The 19,216-nt window shown below is 55.2% G+C and overlaps 1 protein-coding gene across 3 annotated transcripts; it reads left to right on the forward strand.

Annotated features, from left to right (window-relative positions):
* Nucleotides 1-1,781: 1,781 nt before the first annotated feature.
* Nucleotides 1,782-18,589, forward strand: RPS6KL1 (ribosomal protein S6 kinase like 1). 3 transcript variants are annotated; one of them, XM_068542437.1, is made up of 14 exons: nt 1,782-1,904; nt 2,353-3,044; nt 3,143-3,204; nt 3,303-3,587; nt 4,876-5,000; nt 5,979-6,071; nt 10,824-11,030; nt 12,564-12,611; nt 13,008-13,140; nt 13,931-14,518; nt 14,966-15,055; nt 15,214-15,296; nt 16,690-16,785; nt 17,055-18,589. In XM_068542437.1, exons 4-14 carry the CDS (start codon nt 3,452-3,454, stop codon nt 17,163-17,165), a joined length of 1,710 nt encoding a protein of 569 aa, XP_068398538.1. In that variant the 5' UTR covers nt 1,782-1,904; nt 2,353-3,044; nt 3,143-3,204; nt 3,303-3,451; the 3' UTR covers nt 17,166-18,589. The 3 variants fall into 3 exon arrangements, with proteins under 3 accessions (XP_068398538.1, XP_068398520.1, XP_068398528.1); XM_068542419.1 differs by lacking the exons at nt 3,143-3,204; nt 10,824-11,030; XM_068542427.1 differs by lacking the exons at nt 2,353-3,044; nt 3,143-3,204.
* The last annotated feature ends 627 nt before the right edge of the window (nt 18,590-19,216 follow it).

Raw genomic sequence — 19,216 nt, forward strand, 5'->3', positions numbered from 1 at the left:
TACCCATTATCCACTCTCCACCCGCCCCCCCCAGACATCTACTTTCTGTCTCTACGAATTTGCCTATTTTGGAAATTATGTACAGATGGAATCATACAGTATGTAGCCTTTTGTGTCTGACTTCTTTCATTCAACATAATTTTTCCAAGGTTCTGGACTCTTTGAATTTGAGGTGTTTTATTAGACTATTAAATATTTAAGTCTGGTAGAGAGGTGAGAGCTAAGGGATACAGAAAATATGAGATATCTGTAAATAGATATACAGAATCATCAATATATGGAAGAATACTACTTAAAATCATGAGACTAGGTGCAATCCCTCATCAAGTGAGTAAGGACAGAGAGAAGGAAGATGCCCAAAACTGGGACACTCGAACATCTGGAAGAGAAGAAGCCATCACAGGGGACAGAGAAGGGGCTGCTGGTGAGAGGGAGGCAACAGAGAGTATGGGTCCTGGAAGCCTGGGGAGAAAGTACATGGACAGAAGGCTGTGATCACCTGGGTCAGATGCTCCTAAGAGGTCAAGTAAGATGAGGACTAAGAAATGACCATTGGGTTTAGCAACCAGGAGGTCATGGAGCTCCTGGTTGACCAAGAGCTATTTCAGAGCGATGTCAGGGAAGAAAGCCTCATCAGAGCGGGTTCAAGAAAGAGTGGGAGAAGAGAAACTGGAGACAGTAGAGACATCTCTTTTGAGGAGTTTTGCTGCAAACCTGGGGTGGTAGATAGGGGAGAAGTGAGGCCAAGAGTGTTTTTTGTTTTGTTTTCAAGATGGGAGAATCAGCATGATGTTTGTTTCAGACAGGAATGAACGATGCAGTAGGAGCCAAAAATTAATGATGCAGGAGAGAAAGGGGAGAATTGCCGGAAGGGGTTCCTTGAGTAGGTGACGGGACAAGATTGATCCCAAGGGGAAGGTTGGCCTTTGATGGGGCTCAGACAGGTCATCTATTGAAAGAGATGGGGAGACGGTATGTGGGTGCAGACCTGGCCAGCAGGCAGATAGCAGGCAGGGTAGGAGTCTATGTTCCTAAATTTTCAGGGGATGGAAGAAGCACGGTCTTTGGCTGAGTGAGGGGGAGGAGGTGTTGGGAATTAGAAGGGAATGGAATGATAAGGTATCTAGAAGAGAGCAAGTGCACTAGGGAAGAATAGCGTGAGTCCAGGCAGCATTCGGGTGCAGGTGAGGTCTGTGTGCCCAGTTCAGATATCACCCCCTCCCGAAAGTCTTCTCACCCCCAGACTAGGTCACTCCCCTTGCTGTCTCATGGCCCCTGTGGTGCTTCTCTCTCACAACTCTGATCACAACTGGAATGAAGTATCAACTGTATTCTTTAGTTCTTTAATCCGTGTATCCCTCCCTAGACTGTAAACCCCATGAAGACGTGAGCAGAGACTGTCCCCTCCGTCGCGGTGTCTTGGCATCTAGCTCCTCCCACACAGTAGTCTCTCAATACATAATATTTAAATAGTTGAATAAATGAATGAAGTAATGGATGAGAAAAGTCCTGGAAGCTGCATGTGTGCCTTTAGTCGGCCTAGATTTCTGAAGCAACTTCTTCCGCATCCCTGAGAGATTCTGGACCTCCTCTCTCCGCAGCTTTTACCCCCACCCCAACTCCCTTACCCGCCCCCTCCCCCCTCCCCCAGCTCTCCGCTTTGCGGGCGCTTCTGCTTTAAGGGCCCCGCAGAAGTCGAGCCAGGCGCTGATTGGTGGTTTATTCTAACGGATAGAGGATGAGCTCATCTGCAACCAATGACCGAGCTGCATCCGGCCAGACCCCTGCACCTGGGTGGAGGGCTGAAAGCAGCCGCCCACGGTGCAAGGTCCCCCGCGGGGGCGAAGGGGCAGTGGCGGCAGGGCTGGGTCTGGCCGCGAGGACCGAGCTCCTGGCTCGGGCAGGTACGGTGTTTGCTCGGCTCCTCCTCCATCCCCCCTCCCCCAGGAGAGGATGCCCCCTCTTCTCACTCCTCCAGCCCGCCTTCCTCGGCGACCCCCGAGGGGCGGTGCACCTTGCGTGCCGGGGACTCGCGGGTTGGACGCGCCGCTTTCTGGGTCCAGGCGCGCCTATGCGGTTCTGCCCGGAAGGACCCGGCCTGGCGTGTGGCCCCGGAAGCCGGGCCCTGACACAGAGCAGCCCGCCCTGTCTGCCTTGGTGACTCTGAGCACAGGACTCAGAGCGGCACGTCCCTGGTGACTGGGCCGAGTAGGGAGGGTGCGGCTTCCCTTCCCCCCTCCCTCCACCTCCTGGCCGCATCCTGGCCAGGGTTCAGCTCCCCGCTGGCTTCACGATGTGGGTTTTCCTCCCCGCCCCACTCCCCATCCTGTTCTCTCCTCCCTCTCTCCACAGAGGCAGAAATGACCTGGAGTTGGCAATTTGGGCCCTGCCCCTTCCCAATGGGGCCTGAGAGAGCGAAGGTGCAGAGGCTGCAGTGAGGGGCAAAGGCAGCTCTGCTGGCCTCTCTCTGAGCCCTTTCCTTTCCTGAAGACACTGCTCTTACCCCTGTGGCCACTTGTATCACGCACTGCTCAGGGAGGGGCTGCTGTACGGTCCTTGGCGGCCACGTGGCCTCCTGGCCTTCTCCGAGACAGAGCCAGGAGGCCAGAGGCATCCCCTCCTAGGGCTGGTTGGGCTCTGACCTCATTCCTCTAACTCCACCCAGAGTGGCACTGAATCTGCCACTCAGTCGTTTCATTTGCCCGCAGGCTTTAAGGCCAAGCCCTGTGCCCGGCTCTCTGCCTGGCTCCTTGGGGGTCCTCACTCCCTGGCCACACTGACCTCAGGACCTAGAGAAATGAAATAAAGCAGGGGCAATCCATCCTGTTCAAGGAGGTGCCATGGAGCCGAACCATGAAGGATGAATGCGATTCCCATGGGAGGAGCAGGGAGGGGAGAACAGGCAGGATGGAGGGAACAGTATAAGGAATGGCCTTTGGGACCCGGGCCCTGGCTTCAGCCTCAGAGTGTGTGACCTCCATGTTTAATGTGTATAGAGGCCCTTTGCAGGCATATCCTCAGCGCTCTCCAGTGCTCAACACATAGTAAGTACTCAAGAAATACTTGTTGAACTGCATTTGAATTGAAAACCAAAAACCCAGAGCCCAAAGCATGTTATTATTCTGTTATTACCACCACTTAGGAAAGATCTGGCTCAGTGAGGGATATTACCCACATTAGCTCTGACCCCTCCAGCCCTTGGACGTGAGTATTAGTCTTCCCAATACTCAGTGGAGGAAACCAGGGTGCAGATGGGGTGTTACTCCCAGCTGGATTCTCCCTAATGCCTCTGCTCATTCCAGGTCCCTGCTCCAGGGCAGCCGTGAGCCTGGTGGCCTGTGAGTGTCCCCCTGGCCCTGGCCTGGACCCCGAGCCCTGCTCATGAGTGCGGTCCCAGACCCTAGTGTACCTGGAGCAGATTCGCAACCGGGTCACTCCGGGGGCACCTGACATGACCAAGCGCGACTACCTGGTGGATGCAGCCACGCAGATCCGGCTGGCCCTGGAGCGTGATGTCAGTGAGGACTACGAGGCAGCCTTCAACCACTACCAGAATGGCGTGGACGTTCTGCTCCGAGGCGTAAATGGTGAGGCTGGGGCTGGGCAGGGACGGAGGCCCGTGGTGAAGGGCTCATCCCGCCATCTGTCCACCTGAGCTGGGTGAGCAGGGCTCTCTGTGTGGGCCCTGCAGGGCCTCTGCAAAGGACAATAATAACAGCTCTCATTTATCGAACTGTTCCTATACACCAGGCGCTGGTCTAAGGGCTTTACCTGTATCAACTCATTTCCCATTCACAGTAATACAAACCACTGTATATGTTCTTGCCTGTACTTCCAAATATATAAGAATGATTTTTATTCCTGTTTTCCAGATGAGGAAACTGAGACACAGGGCAGTTAAATAGCTTGCTTAAGACTCCACAGCTCTCAAGTGGCAAAGCTGGGGTTTGAACACTGTGGGCTCCAGAGGCTGTGCGCTTGGCTCACTAAGCTTGCCTGCCCCTGGAGCTGGGCTGGGGTCCTGCCCTCTGTGGGCTTGCATTCTAACGGGCAGAGATTGATGAGCTGATGATGGACTATTGTAGTCCCAGGTGGCAAGAACAATGAGGAGGAAGTGAAGGGAGGGAAGAGGGAAACTGAGGCCAGACTAGGCTGGCATAGGGCATTTTCTAGAAGTCAGAACCCTAATCTGAGTACTGAAGAATGGTGGGCATGTTGTCCAGTTGAAGGGCTGGGTGAGGCTCCAGAGAGAGAACCACACAGGCCTGGAGGTGAGAGGGGAGGCCTGTTCAGGGAAAAGGGAGGCATTTCCAGGTAGGGAGAGAGGCTGGCCCTGAGGCCACTTGGAGACCCCTGAGGGCCTTGGTGGCCAGGCCGGGGGTAGGAGTCAGGCCCCAATTCACGCTTCCTACCCTCCCGCCGAAGAGACCTCTCAACACCTGGGCTTCATGCCTGTCCAGTGACTTCCTTTACCCTCCAGTCCTGATCCCCATTCTGGCCTCTTTCACACTGGGCATCAGAGATAGAGGAACGTGTGTTCTCTGGGGGCTTCTGTCTCCTACTCTGAAAAACGGACATGGAAATGCACACTCCGTCCCTTCCCAGGGTGTGATGGTGGCCAGCGAGGTAGTAGGTGCCAAATGTAAAGTGCTGTAGGCTGAGTGGCGACTGTTGTTCCCAACCTCTCCTGCCACCATCCCTCCTCCTCCTCCCCTGCTGGTCTCCCATCCAGAGGAGGACCCAAGAACAGATGTGGGGTCAGAATCCACTGACCAGAATCAGAAATAGGCACTACCTCCTATGGAGGGCAGAGGGCGGGCAATGGGAGCCCAATCCCCAGCGTCCTCCCAAGGAGAGGACCCCTTCTCCCCACAGTCGACCCCAACAAGGAGAGATGTGAGGCTGTAAAGCTGAAAATTACCAAGTACCTGCGGCGGGCAGAGGAAATCTTTAATTGCCACCTGCAGAGGACGCTGGGCAATGGAGCCAGCCCTGGCACGGTAAGGAGACCCCAAAGGCCTGAGGGCTCTGAGGGGAGAGAGCTGAGGCCCTCACCCCACAGGCCAGGAAGCTGTCGCCTGCCATCCCAGGCGGCAGGCAGACGGTGGAGAGCACAGGTCGGCTGGTGTGTGTGCCAGGGCTGCCTTCCTGCCCTCCTCCTCCTGGCTTCCTCTCTATCCCATACTCTCCATAATTCATTCATTTTCAGACGCTTAGTGAATCATCTCCAGTCCAGTCTTACGCCCTCACGAAGTACACACACACACACACACACACACACACACACCTCCCCACCCTCACGCATGGCCCGTACACGTGCTCACCTATGTGCACACTCAGGCTCCCAGATCTCTCTGTGTTTGGCTGGGCTGCAGTGAGTATTCGGAGCAGACACAAATACCCACGTGCATATACACACACATGAATATGTGCATATATAAGTGTGCAAAAGTCCTCTCCCCATATGGCTTTTCTTGACCCAGTGGGCACTCAGAAAGGGTTGAAAATGCACGCACACTTCTCAAGCCCACAGGTGTGCACATACACACCCCTTCCAGGCTTGCTGCACCTTGTAAGCTGCTTCCCCCAAAGCAGGTGCCTGGGCCACATGCCTTGGTCTTCGAGGCGTGTTCCCCAAGATGCACATGTTCCCAGGTTATTTCCCCCCTCCCCGGGAGCATCTGCCTCCTGTGGACGGGGCTTTTGAGAGGGGGTTTCTGAAGCCCTGAGAACTCCCTGGGCCTGGGAGGAGGGCTAGGTGGGGACCGAGCTGAGAGGGTGGCCTGGCCACCCTGGACCAAGGCCAGCTTCTCTGCTCAGTCTGTCCCTGTGAGGTGGGCCCTGCCTGTACCCCGGTCCTGCCCTCTGTGGCCACTGCTCTCCTGGCAGCCGGGGCCCTGCCCACTGCCTGGTGAGAAGGCCGTGGCTGAGGAGGACTCACCCAGAGGCCGCTACGTGGCTCTCTCCTGCCTCTGCAGGGTTTTAGCAGCCTGAGGCTGCGGCCCATCCGCACACTGAGCTCTGCCCTAGAGCAGCTGAGGGGCTGCAAGGTGGTCGCGGTCATCGAGAAGGTGAGTGAGCACCGCCCGGGGTGTGGGGGGAGGTGTTGTGTATAACTGGGAGGGGCAGGTGTTGGAAAGGGGTCAGAGGGTCCAAGGGGAGGAGAGCGGCTGCGGCGGTCCCCCACCCTTCCTCCACCCCAGCCCGCACCAGTCAGCCCTGGAAAGGAAAACGTGAGGAAAAAGCAGAGGCGCGCAGCTCCTCTCCACAGCCCGCCAGCTCAGACGCAGAAAGCCACTCCCTCAGCGATTCAAGACAGAAGCCACAGGGGCGCCCAGCCAGCCCGCGCGCCCGCGCTGCCCTGCCTGCCCCACTTCCACTTCCCCAGGGCTGCAGCCAGGAGTCTCCCCACCTAGCACAGCCCCGAGGTTCCAGCGGCGGGAGTGCGCTTATCTCCAGAAACCCGTTCTGCCGACGGTCGAAGCGGGCTGGTGCCTTGTCCAGGGCCTTGGCAGCTCTGCTGTTTCTCTCCTGGCTCCTCCGGCCACCCCCCATCCTGACCCCATCTAGGATCTTTTCCCTTAATTCAGGGCAGCCAGGAAGATAGGAGCTGACAGCCAAACCTGAACCTGGGACACTCATCAGAAGGACAGACAAGTTGGGTCAAATGAGATCTGACCCAATATTTGATCGCTCTCTGCCCCAGCCCAGGGATACCTGAATATTTGCTAAAGCGTTTTTTTCCCTCAAACTGGCTGTTTATCAGAATCCCCTGGGGGAGCTTCCTAAAAATCCAGATGCCCGGGCCCCATCCCAAACCCACTGAGTCAGAATTTCTAGGGTTGAGCCCAGGCACCTGTAATTTAAAACACTCACGGGGGATTTGGACGGGTCTGGGAGCCCGCAGAGAAAAGGGGAGCGGTGTGTGCTCCCCGACATGCCGAGGGTGAAGTGCCGGCTGGGCTGGCACCGCGTGGCCACAGGCAAGCTCCTTTCCCTGTCTGGGCGCTGGTTTCCTCATCTGGAAGTGGGGTAAGGATCCTCCCACCCACCCCACCCCACCCAGCGTGATGTGGGAACTAAAGTGAAAGGATTCGGGGGAAAGGCCTGGCACACACTAAAGCATCTGATACAAGTTTGATGGCCGTGAAGGCGAATGACGAGAGCGTGTCGGCGAGCAGGCTTCCCATCCCAGCCTTGCTCCAGCTGCTGCTCCCAGGTCCCTGGAACAGGCCCCAGTCTGTCAGCCAAGGCCCAGCCAGCTTCCATCTGCCCAGCCCTTCCCTCCCACTGCGCGGGTCCACGTGGCTCGGCCACTCCCACGGGCAGGCCGAGGAGGTGACAGCCACCACTGTTTCCCCGTGTGGGATCCCACTGAACCAGTGGTGTTTTGGAGAGAGGGCTTCTGGGTCAAATAAGTTTTGGAAACAGTGAGTTAAAGTTACATTACTTCAGTTTTTTAAGTATAGGAAGTTTCAAGCTTTTAGGATGCAGATGTACACAGTGAATCTCCAAGAGGGAGGTCTGTGACAGAATTCCCCGAATTTGAATTTAACCCCGGACACACATGTGCAAAGCATTTTTGGAATCCCATATTCTGAGGCCTGTGCATATGAGAATTAGAAATTCAGGCCAAGCCCAGCCATTCTGTCTTGAGAGTGCCCTCTTTTCTTTCTTTTTATATACTTTCTTGGGCACTCAATTTACCTACTCCACCTCCCTCCTAAAATCCTGCTTCCTTTTTCTGAGTCATTCCCAAGCCAGGAACACCAATCTCCCCAAATTAGGAGAGTTGTTGGGGCCACTGGGCCCAGGTCCCTGCAGCCAGGCCTGGATGAGTATCACCACATTCCATACCACAGCTCTGCCCAGGCAGATCTGGGCAGGCAGGTGGGAGGGCAGTTCCAGCCTGCAGCAGCTCGCAGACTCGGGGGGAGCAGAGGGCCCCGCTCAGGAAGCCTTGAGTGCCCCCAGAAACACCCCATTGTGAGGGTTAAAGGGGCTGGGGAGCGGGGGGTCCCTCGGGGCCGAAGAGATACTGGCAGGGGTAGGGGGTGGCAGGGAACAGCAAGGAGGGTGGATCAAGGACTAGGCAGGCAGCTGGCCAGGAGAGCCAGGGTCTGCTTTTGGGAAGCCTGGGGGGCTTGGGAGACAGTGCTGCCTGTTTGCTGAGCTTTGTCCAGGAGCCAGGCCCTGAGTCAGGGATGGGGAAGAAAGAGAAGACCAGCCAAGTCACTTCTGTGTTTTTGGCTCAAACACAGGGGTGTTTTTTGAATTATTGTTAGTTATCAGCATTTAAAAATTGGCAGGTTTCATAGAGAAGTCCAGATTTCCTACTTATCCTGAGAAATCAGAAGATCTGGAAATGCTGGCTCACATTCATGTCAGCCGGAGCAGAGGACGGGCTGCCCGATTTAATGGGGCCCCTGCCCTCCGTCTGCCCCTTTCTCATCCTGCCCATTGGCTCACATGCCCAGCCCCTGTGGACCTTAGTGCTTGAGAACCTGCTTGAAACTTCTGGATTTGTTTGCTCCAGGAGGAGTCCTCCTGGCCTTGATACTGTGGACATTTTATTTTATTTTTTTTATTTATTTATTTTTATCAGTCATCAATTTTATACACATCACTGTATACATGTCAATCCCAATTGCCCAATTCAGCACACCACCATCCCCACCCCACCGCAGTTTTCCCCCCTTGGTGTCCATACGTTTGTTCTCTACATCTGTGTCTCAACTTCTGCCCTGCAAACTGGTTCATCTGTACCATTTTTCTAGGTTCCACATACATGCGTTAATATACGATATTTGTTTTTCTCTTTCTGACTTACTTCACTCTGTATGACAGTCTCTAGATCCATCCACGTCTCAACAAATGACTCAATTTCGTTCCTTTTTATGGCTGAGTAATATTCCATTGTATATATGTACCACACCTTCTTTATCCATTCGTCTGTCGATGGGCATTTAGGTTGCTTCCATGACGTGGCTATTGTAAATAGTGCTGCAATGAACATTGGGGTACATGTGTATTTTTGAATTACGGTTTTCTCTGGGTATATGCCCAGTAGTGGGATTGCTGGGTCATACGGTAATTCTATTTTTAGTTTTTTAAGGAACCTCCATATTGTTCTCCATAGTGGCTGTATCAATTTACATTCCCACCAACAGTGCAAGAGGGTTCCCTTTTCTCCGCATCCTCTCCAGCATTTGTTGTCTGTAGATTTTCTGATGATGCCCATTCTAAGTGGTGTGAGGTGATACCTCATTGTAGTTTTGATTTGCGTTTCTCTAATAATTGATACTGTGGACATTTTAAAAGAAAGGGTTAATGTGTTTCACCAAAGCTTTCGTTGTCCCCGAATCCCGAGAACTCAGTGGGTTTTATTTTTAAAAAAGAGATTTCCCTTTTTATTTTTTAAAATTTATTTATTTATTTATTTATTTATTTACTTATGGCTGCATTGGGTCTTCGTTGCTGTGCGCAGGCTTCTCATTGCGGTGGCTTCTCGTGTTGCGGAGCACGGGCTCTAGGCACGCAGGCTTCAGTAGATGTGGCTCGAAGGCTCTAGGGCTCAGGCTCAGTAGTTGTGGCGCACAAGCTTAGTTGCTCCGCGGCATGTGGGATCTTCCCGGACCAGGGCTCGAACCCGTGTCCCTTGCATTGGCAGGTGGATTCTTAACCACTGCGCCACCAGGGAAGCCCGAGATTTCCCTTTTTAAAAAGATGAGGGCAGGCACCCTTCACCAGAACTGCCTTCCACCTTCCTGATAGCAATACTCACCTGACATTCGTTAAGGCCCATTCTAGTTTGCCAAGCTGTTGCATTAAACCCGCTCGGTCACCCTGGGGAGAAAAAGGGTTATACTGTGCAGTCCGATACAGTAGTCACCAGCCACATAAGACTATTTTAATAAAAATTAACTAAAATTAAGTATTCTATTTCTCAGTGGCACCAGCCACCTTTCAAGGGCTTGATAGCCACATGTGGCTAATGGCTTCTAATGGACAGTGCAGATGTATAATATTTCCATCATGGCAGAAAGTCCTACTGGACAGTGCTGCATTTTTTTAAAGGTATTTATGTATTTATTTATTTTGGCTGTGCCAGGTCTTAGTTGCGGCATGTGGACTTCTTAGTTGTGGCATGTGCGACCTTTTAGTTGTGGCATGTGGACTCTTAGTTGTGGGATCTAGTTCCCCGACCAGGGATCGAACCCAGGCCCCCTGCCTTGGGAGCACCGAGTCTTTCTTACCCACTGGACCACCAGGGAAGTCCCTGGACAGTGCTGCATTTTAATCATTGTCTTACAGAGAATGTAACTGAGGTTCATAGAGGTCAAGGGACAAACTAGTGCTCTATAGCACAGAGCAAAAGAGGAAGGGGATTTTTTTATTTGCTTGGTTTAATGGGAAAATGCTCCCTTTTCTACCCTTTTGAAATATCATGAAAGAGAAAGGAGTTTAGAACAGAAAAGAAAAAAAAAAATCCCCACCATCCTATCTAATTCCAAGATAATCACTGTTCATGGTTTGGTCTAATTCTTTCTTGATAGATGTGTGTGTATATATATATTTTTTTCTTCTCTTTTTTAACACACTTGTTTCAATGTACTGACCAAGTTTTATTTCTGGCCTCCCCGACCTTCACTGCTGTTTTTTTGTACCCTGTAATGTAAACGAGAAGACTTGCCCAAGACAAGACAAGGTGGAGGGGAATCCCACTTGGCAAGTGGCAGTGGGGAATTATCCGGGGTGTCAGCACTTGTGGGAAACTGTATTATCCTAAATGACCCCAGAGTTCTCTTTCTTTCTTTTTCAAGCTTTGCGTAAATTTGGCCAAGGAGCCGGGACTAGGCTGGACTCCGTCTCTGGCTGTTGGAGGAGAGACCTCTAGTGGTCAGAAGGGATGCCTCACTCCTGCTGCCCCTGTGCTCAGAGGCCAACACCTTCATCTCACTGACGATGGGGAAACTGAGGCCCAGAGGGGAAGGCATGCGCCAGGTCACCTGGCTGTGCCCCTGTTTGCAGTTATGTCTCCAGGGCTCCGGGATCAGCCTGTCTGGATTCACATCTTGGCTCTACCACTTTTTAGCAGGGGGGCCGTAGGCAACATAACCTCTCTGAACCTCAATTTCTTCATCAGTAAAATGAGTCACTAGTAATGCTCACCTGGTAGCGCTGGAGAATAAAACTAAATGACCTAGATAAAGCCCTTAGTACAGAGTAAATGCTGTATAGCCAGTGTGGGGTTTCCCTGTGATGATATTAATAATCGTCACTATAGACTATTGAGAGCATGTTATGTGGCAGGCACAGGCTGCTGCTATACTTGAGTTGCTTGCTTTAATAGAATCCCCCTAATGGCCTTCTGAAGGAGGTACTGCTATGACCCATTTTGCAGTGAAGAAGACCAAGGTTCACAGAGGCCATGTGACTTGGCAAATGTGGTAACTGACATTCCCACCGCCTTTACATTCTCCAAGGGCCTTCCCATTGGTGGCCTCAACAAACCAGTGATAAGGGAGGATGGGCATTTGTAATTCCTGTTTGGTAGATGAGAAGATCAATTCGCTCACCCAAGATCTGAACCCCAATCCTAGGCTGCAGCCTTCGTCACTGCCCAGTGGCCTGGCCTCAGGGCCTGGTTCCCACGTGCCACTACGGGGATCGTGTGCAGGGCAGGCTGACGGCTAAGAAGTCACAACACCAGGGTGCTGGTCTTGCCCCCCACATGCCCCTCATCTGGGCCGAATCTTCCGCCTTCCTCCCCTGACGTGTCCTCTCCTATGGCTGGGGTCCACCCCTGCCCACCATGGAGATGAGTCTAGGGCCCAACTCCAAACAAGGCTCTGCCCAGCAATTGGCAGACCACTGCCTCCAAGCAACACCAACAGGAGAAGGAGTGGGCTGCCCTCCAAAGATAGCCTCCAGAAAGAAAGACCATTTAAAAGAAGGGGCTGGGGGGCAGGGGATGAGACCTGAAGGAGCATGCCAAGACCACATGGTCTCAGGCACCACTGGGGTCACATTCTCAGAGCCTTGGCTTCTTCACCTGTAAAATAAGAGATCAGAGAAGGTGACTGGCTCTGAGGTCCCTTCCAGCCATGACACCCTCAGACCCTACAGGATGGACCACTCAGCATGCATGTGGGAAGCACTGACTACCTCCCTGTCCTATGCAGGCCTCTGGGAGTACAGAGCTGGACATGTGGCCCCTGCCCTCTCGGAGCTCACAGCCCAGCGGGGAGACGGGAAATTAGACACAGTGTGATAGGGTGAGCCCAGAGAGCACTGGAGACAGATTAGGAGCACCAGCCTAACACGAGGGTTGGGAAGGCTTCCTGGAGGAGGTGGTACCTGAGCTACGACCTGCAGATCTAACAAGGGTGGATGAGCAGGACAGGTTCAATGTCAGTTTGGCGGTGGGGGGTACACTCTGCACCACCAAAGCCTGGCCTCCCAGCCCAGCCTTGTTGGAGGACCCTGGGAGGCTGGGGCTGGGGCCGTGGAGCCCCGGAAACTAGCATGTGCCTTGACTAGTGCCTCCTGGACCTCGGCAGGTGCAGCTGGTCCAGGACCCAGCGACTGGAGGGACCTTCGTGGTGAAGGCAGGTGCCGCCCAACCCCCTGCCATTCTGTATTCCCCTTTGGACTTTCTCAGAGCTCTTGGAAACCCCTACCCCCTGGGGAACCTCTACCCAGAAGCTGTATCGGAAACCCACACTCCCTCCAAATCCAACAGCTGTTTGTTCTGCCCCCAGCATGCACCCTGCCTCCCAGAAATGCGCACGTGCGCACGCACACACACACACCACCTCATCCTTGGACCAGAGACGGGAGGGCCTGCCTTTCCAAGGTGGAAAGAGGGTTGAGGGTCAGGTTAGGAACTGGGGGGAGGCAGCTGCTCTCCAGGGTGGCTCCCACCCTTCATCTGGTTGCCCTTGAAGAGCAGAGCAGCCTCTGGCTGGTCCCCAGCTGATCTGCCTGCTCTGCTCCCTCCCCAGAGCCTGTCCAGGTGCCACGCGGTAAGCCGGGAGCGGCTGACCATCATCCCACACGGCGTCCCCTACATGACCAAGCTGCTGCGGTATTTTGTGAGCGAGGACTCCATCTTCCTGCACCTGGAGCATGTGCAAGGTGAGGGGGCCCTGTCAGCTCCTCAGGCCTTTGGGATGTCGTCCTGTCTCATCCTGTTAAACTGCCGAACCCAGATGCCCAGCACAGACCAGGGGACCCAGCCTTCCTGGAGGATGATGGCTGCTGGGGGCTTCTGTGTGGTGCCAGGGGGGCAGGGGACGTGCTGGGAGGATGTTCACATCTTGGGCGGGTGAGAGGGCATTTATGCAGATGTCCCCTTTGTCACCCTCTCCTCCAGTCTTGGCTCTTTTCACTTTTCTAGTCTGTGCCCACCCCTCGGAGTAGCCCCATGGGGTGATGGTGCTGAAGCTGTAAGGACAGGAACTGGGTCACGTAGCAGATATTTATTGATCAGCTATGATTTTTTTTAAATGAGGTACACATCTCTGGGTCATGACATACAGTCATCGCAGGTCCATGCCTGGCCTTGTTTTTATTTTACTTACTTAAACTTCATTACACTTTTCTCCCTTAAAAAAAAATTATAATACATTGAACACTGGCGAACCCACCACCTAGACCAAGGACATTAAGAATAATTTACATCTCCTTAGGGGTTAAGCACCTATTTTGTGCCAGGTTGTGAGGCTGGGGCCGCTTTAGGTGGGTGGAGAGGAGGGGAGAGGGCATCCTAGGCTGAGGGAGGGGAGGGAGCAGAGGTGAGGACCTGGAAGGCAAAGGGTCCGTGCCCAAGATGGGGGGCGGGGGGTGGCAGGAGTGGGACAGGGACCTGGGCTCCACGCTCTTTTACTCCCCGTCCCCATGCTTGCTGCACCCTCTGCACGCCCAGGAGGCACTCTGTGGTCCCACCTGCTCTCCCAGCCGTGCCTCCAACAGTCTGGGACTAGGTCTGGCTCCAGCCTGAAGAGGATGAAGGCTCAGCTCAACTCCCGCCTCAGCCTCGGGACCCCAGCTCACCTCCCGCCTGGCCACACCTGCCTGCAGGACGGAATCCCCCTGGAGCCTCCCAGGACTTCTCAGAGCCTTACCCCGGCCAGGGGGGCCGCAGCCATCAGACCCCAGAGAGAGGCTGAAGGTGAACCCTCAGCCAGGACCAGCCCTTCCTGCTCCTGGGACCTTCCAAAGGCCCCAGCTGGCCACCTGCACCACCAAGCCAGGCGGGGGCCCGGCCAGAGCTCTGATCCGGGGCCCCCTCGGGGGCTCCCTCGGGTTCGCGCAGGGGCCGGCCGGGTGCTGGGGGGCTGTGGCCGAGGCAGAGGTCAGAGCCGCCCCTCAACCGGTGGGGCCGCCTGGAGTGTGAGGGAGGAGCAGGTGAGGCAGTGGGCGGCCGAGATGCTGGTGGCCCTGGAGGCGCTGCACGAGCAGGGGGTGCTGTGCCGGGACCTCAATCCCCGGAACCTGCTCCTGGACCAGGCAGGTAGGAGCCCTGGGCCCAGGGGGAGAAGAGTGGGCCCTCACCCTACCCCACCCCTCCGGCGGGAGGCCCCCGAAACCTCAAGACAGAGAAGGAAATTTCCCCAAAGTCAGGAGGATGCAGAGGTTATCTGCTTCTTCCCTTGCCTCCCCTCCCCGGCCTTTTCAGGAAGGACTCTGCTGAGCCTGGTTGGCCAGGGTTGAGCTTGGGAAACAAACCCTTTCCCTCGATGAGCTCAGGGCAAGGCTCCCGTGAAGACCAGGTTGTTTCGGGGCCTCGGGGTGGGGGGGCCGGGCCCCTAGGGAGCTTCTGCCCAGCGCAGCCACTGGCCCCTGCCTTGTGGCTGTTGGGAGAAGCGCTGGAGTCCCCCGCCTCACACCTGCAGCTCCAAGATGACTAATAGCAATTTTTGTCCCCTTTTATTCCTCCGTGCATGCACTGCATGACAAGGCCACATCCGGCTCACGTATTTCGGCCAGTGGTCAGAGGTGGAGCCCCAGTGCTGCAGGGAGGCTTTGGACAAACTCTACAGCGCCCCAGGCAAGAAGGGAAGGGGTAGGTGGTAGCCCTTGGGTGTGGGTTGAGCCAGGGGACTGAGGATGACGGAGGGAACTGGGGCATCTGGGTAGGGTGAGTGGAGGGGAGACCCGCCTCCTTGGGCGGGCGAGACTGAGACACGTATGTTCTTGTTCCCTCAGAGGTGGGTGGGATTTCTGAGCTGACCGAAGCCTGCGATTGGTGGAGCTTTGGGTCTCTGCTGTATGAACTGCTGACGGGAACGGTGAGTGGTGTGTGGGCAGCCTGTGGGGCCCGGTGGCTGTCACTGAATGTAGGACGGGCTGCAGTTAGTCCAGCCAGTCGGTGTTGGGGCAGAGCCTGCCGGGGTCCCCGAGACCTGGCCGTCGGGCCCAGTGTTCTGCCAGCACAGCTCCCGCTTCCACCGCCGAGGCCACGAGAGACCAAGGAAGCCACTCCCACCCAGGCCATGGCCACACTTTGCACCACTGCCAGATGAGTGGCTATAGCTAGGGAGACTGTCAACTCAGTGAGAGCTGAGTCAGGATGATCAGGGAAGGTTTCTGGAGGAGAGCGCCCGGGCCTGGATCTGGAGGGACGGTGGAGTTTGACACAGCCCTTTTACTTAGAAGGCCACTGGACCATCCCCCAAGACTCCTCTCCCCGCTGCTCACTCCCCACATCCACACCCTTCAGAGCCGTAACCCCCAGACTTTGGCTGGAAGACCAGAGAGAGGACCTCCTTCATCCCAGGCTGGCAGCTGCCCTGTCCAGCCTGGGTCAACCCAGAGCTTAAAGTTCCCCTGGCAAGCACCCTTGCTCAGGATGGTGGCCTCCGCCCCCCATCCTCCCTCGTGAGCTCAACGCCACACCTGGGGCTGGTTAGGTCAGGCAGCAGGGAGAGGCCAAACTGCATTTGAGCAGGAAATGCCCGAGTGGATGCAGTGTGACCGGAAGTCCGGATCTGACCAGTCCCTCCTGGCTCCCTCCTGGTTTGGTCCTGTAGCCAGGGCCTTTGAGAGCCCTGGCTGCACACAGCCCCACAGAGGGGTTCTCTCCTCTTGGCCTCCCACCACCTCTCCAGATCAGGGCTCCTGGCCTTCCTCCTGGTCGCTTCTTGCCTCTCTTCCTGACCTCCAGACAGACCTCTCTGCTCCCCCCCGCTGCACCCTTCTGGAGCACAGAGAGGTCCTGCCTTCTTCCCTCGCCACAGCCCTGCCTTGGCCCTGACAGTAGCACGCCATGTCAAATGAGTCGCCCGTGGAAATTTTTTTTCTGTAAGGAGACAAGTTTCGGTGCTATTCCTGATAGAGTGCCTGCCCTGATTGCAACCCAGGACCGATGTTTCTAGCAAGCTTGGAGCCAGAGGGACCTGGGTTCAAACCCTGAACTCAGCACAAATCCCTTGACCTCTCTGAGCCTGCTTCTTGTCTTTAAAATGGGGGTACTAATACTTACTCTGAAGGTTGTCGTGGAAATTACGGATAATGGGTCTCAGGCATCTTCCACAGCCTGACACGCGGTAGATGCAAAGCAAAAGGCAACGATCTGCATCATCATCATCCCCGTGAGATGTGACACAGGGGGGAAAAAATAAAATCCTGGCCGCCACTGGAGCGTACAGACTCTCCTGGGGTCGCCCCCGTGTGTCTTCCCAGGCGCTGTCCCAGAGCCACCCCTCAGGAATCCAACCCCACACCCAGCTCCAGCTGCCCGAGTGGCTCAGTCGCCCCGCAGCCTCCCTGCTGACTGAGGTGAGGTGCGGCCGGCCCGGAGGAGGCGGCTTCTTTGGCCTGAGGGTGGACAGAAGGGAGGACAGAGCCCTGTGTGTGAACAAGCCGCCCAGTGTATTAGGTGTCTGATGTGGGTGCAGGAGGTTAATGGGGACAACAAATTTCTATATGTTGGTGGCCAAACACCAATGTCCCCCCCAGGGTAACCCTGGGGGTTCTGTGGGCCGGGCTGGCAGGGAGCAGAGGGGCTGGGAAGGCCTGCCCAGTGCTGACTGGGCCTTTCTCCACAGCTGCTGCAGTTTGATCCCGCTGGGCGACTGGGCGCTGGAGGAGGCGGTGTCAACAAACTCAAGTCCCACCCCTTTTTCAGTACCATCCAGTGGAGCAAACTGGTGGGGTAAACGGAGGGGGTGGAGTTGGCGATGGAAACAGCTGGACTGGTCTGGATCTCCTCTCTTCTCTTTGCCTGCCACCCAGAGCTGGCCCTTCTAATCAGCGGCTCTCGGGCAAAGAATGAAAGGCAGCTTGCCTTTCCTGGTCAGGCCCCTCCCTTGGGCCTCAGAAGTCTCTTCACTGACCAGGAAGGGCCTACGGAGTGCCCCAGCCACGTCCTGGAGAAACCCTTCCTAGACGGTGCTGAGCGGGAGGGAAAGAGAGATCTCAGCCTGTTAGGCAGCTTGAACCCCTCCACCCATCAGTCAACAGTCACCGGCTGAGTGCACACCCTGTACTTGAACTTGGACCTACCATGTTAAAAGGTGCCTTCCTTTGCATTAGCTCTGCGCTACTGACCACCTGCTGAGCCGTGAAATTTTGTGACTCGTTATCTGCCATGTGCCCCACTCGGAATGTCTCTGGAGACTCATCTCAGGATACTAGTCCCAAACCAGGACTGCCCTGGCTGGTCATCTTAACCATGCAACTAGTGGGCCTCTTCCACCAGAGGCTACTTTTGCAGGGGGTCGGGAGGCTGGGGAAGCAGGGAAGAAGTCTGTAGTGGGCATGGGGTGGGGTGAGGGAATGGGACAGGACAACCCATTCCCCCCTCCTGACCATGCCCCTTATCTTGTGATTACAGACTTTGGAGAGCAAAAGGAAAGGAGGGGAGGAAAATAAGGATAAAGAGGAATGAGGGGAGAGAGGAAGGCACAGCTCTGCCACTTAGAGAAATTTTGGAAACAGAGCTCCCTTCCCTGGCTAGCCCACCCATGTGGAGAGAAAGGAACACCTGCCCCATGGGTCTGAGGGGAGACCGCCATTCAGTCTCCAGGCTGAAGCCACTTGAAGAAAAGTTGTACCCACGAGGACTCCCTTCTCGGACGTTCGTCGTGTTTACCATTTTGCATTTTAGTCTTGAGGGTCCACTCAATCCACTGCCCACTGTGACTTCATCTCCTTTTGAAATGAAACCACAAAACACATGGAATGATTGCCCAAGCTTTTAGCCGGAAGCAAAATGTTTCTGGTCTCGGCAGAACTGGGGTAAGTAGTTATCCCCAAAGACAATTCCCTGCCCAGATTTGGGGGCCTTCTTCCTCTCAGGACTCACCCTGTCACTGGGGTGTGGCATCTAAGACAAACTTCCACAGATCTCCGCCAACTCCTTCCCGCCCGCGTCTCCGACACCACCCTCCAGTCTGGCTGTGAAGGCCCAGCTCTAACTCTGGGGCTGGGGACCTGTTGTGGGGATGGCACGACGCTCCTCAGGCCCTCTGGACGCGTCTGGGGGACGTGGGAGGTGCAGCCTTTGGAAGGTCCTGGCTCTCCCCGGGGCTTGCCCACGTCCCTCCACTCCGACTCCAATAAAGCCTGCTGTTGCCTCTGGTGTCCTTGCCTCATTAACGCAATGAGAGGGGATGGGGAGATGGGAGGGTTCCTCCAGAGCAAGCTCCATGATAACCAAGAGTGTGCTTGGATCCTGCTAGGAAGGAGGAAGCAGGGCTGGTAGTGAACAGCACGCCAGCCTGTACCCAGCAGAGCAGCTGTGAGCCCCCCGGAAAGTGGCGGCACTGGGCTCCGTGGGAAGTAAAACAGGAAAAGACGTCTTCGAAGAGGGTCATGGTGCCTGGGGGTGGTGCAGTAGAGTGGACCTAACCCTCACCATGACCTCTTCAACAGATGGTGGCTCCTGAGAAAACTCGAATTCAAAAAGGGAAATGACAGGACCTGGCCAGAGCCTGGTGGAGCCCGCTCCCAAGTCTGTGTTCCTTCCGCTACACTCCCTCAGTCAGGTCAGAGCACCTCCAACTACTGTACAAGGTGCAAGTTGCTTCTGGAACTTCTGGGCCTCACTCATGCAATGAACACTGCACCTCTGGCACTTTGCTAGGCCCTGAGTTTAGAATACTGTGGTCCCAGCCCTTAAGGGGCGTACAGTCTATTTCCATTTGGTAAAAATGGGGCTAAATATACCTCCTTTGTAGGTTTACTAAAGAAATTAAAGCTTCCGGCT

This window comes from Eschrichtius robustus, chromosome 1 (assembly GCF_028021215.1).
Source record: "Eschrichtius robustus isolate mEscRob2 chromosome 1, mEscRob2.pri, whole genome shotgun sequence".
NCBI classification, from domain to species: Eukaryota; Metazoa; Chordata; class Mammalia; order Artiodactyla; family Eschrichtiidae; genus Eschrichtius; species Eschrichtius robustus.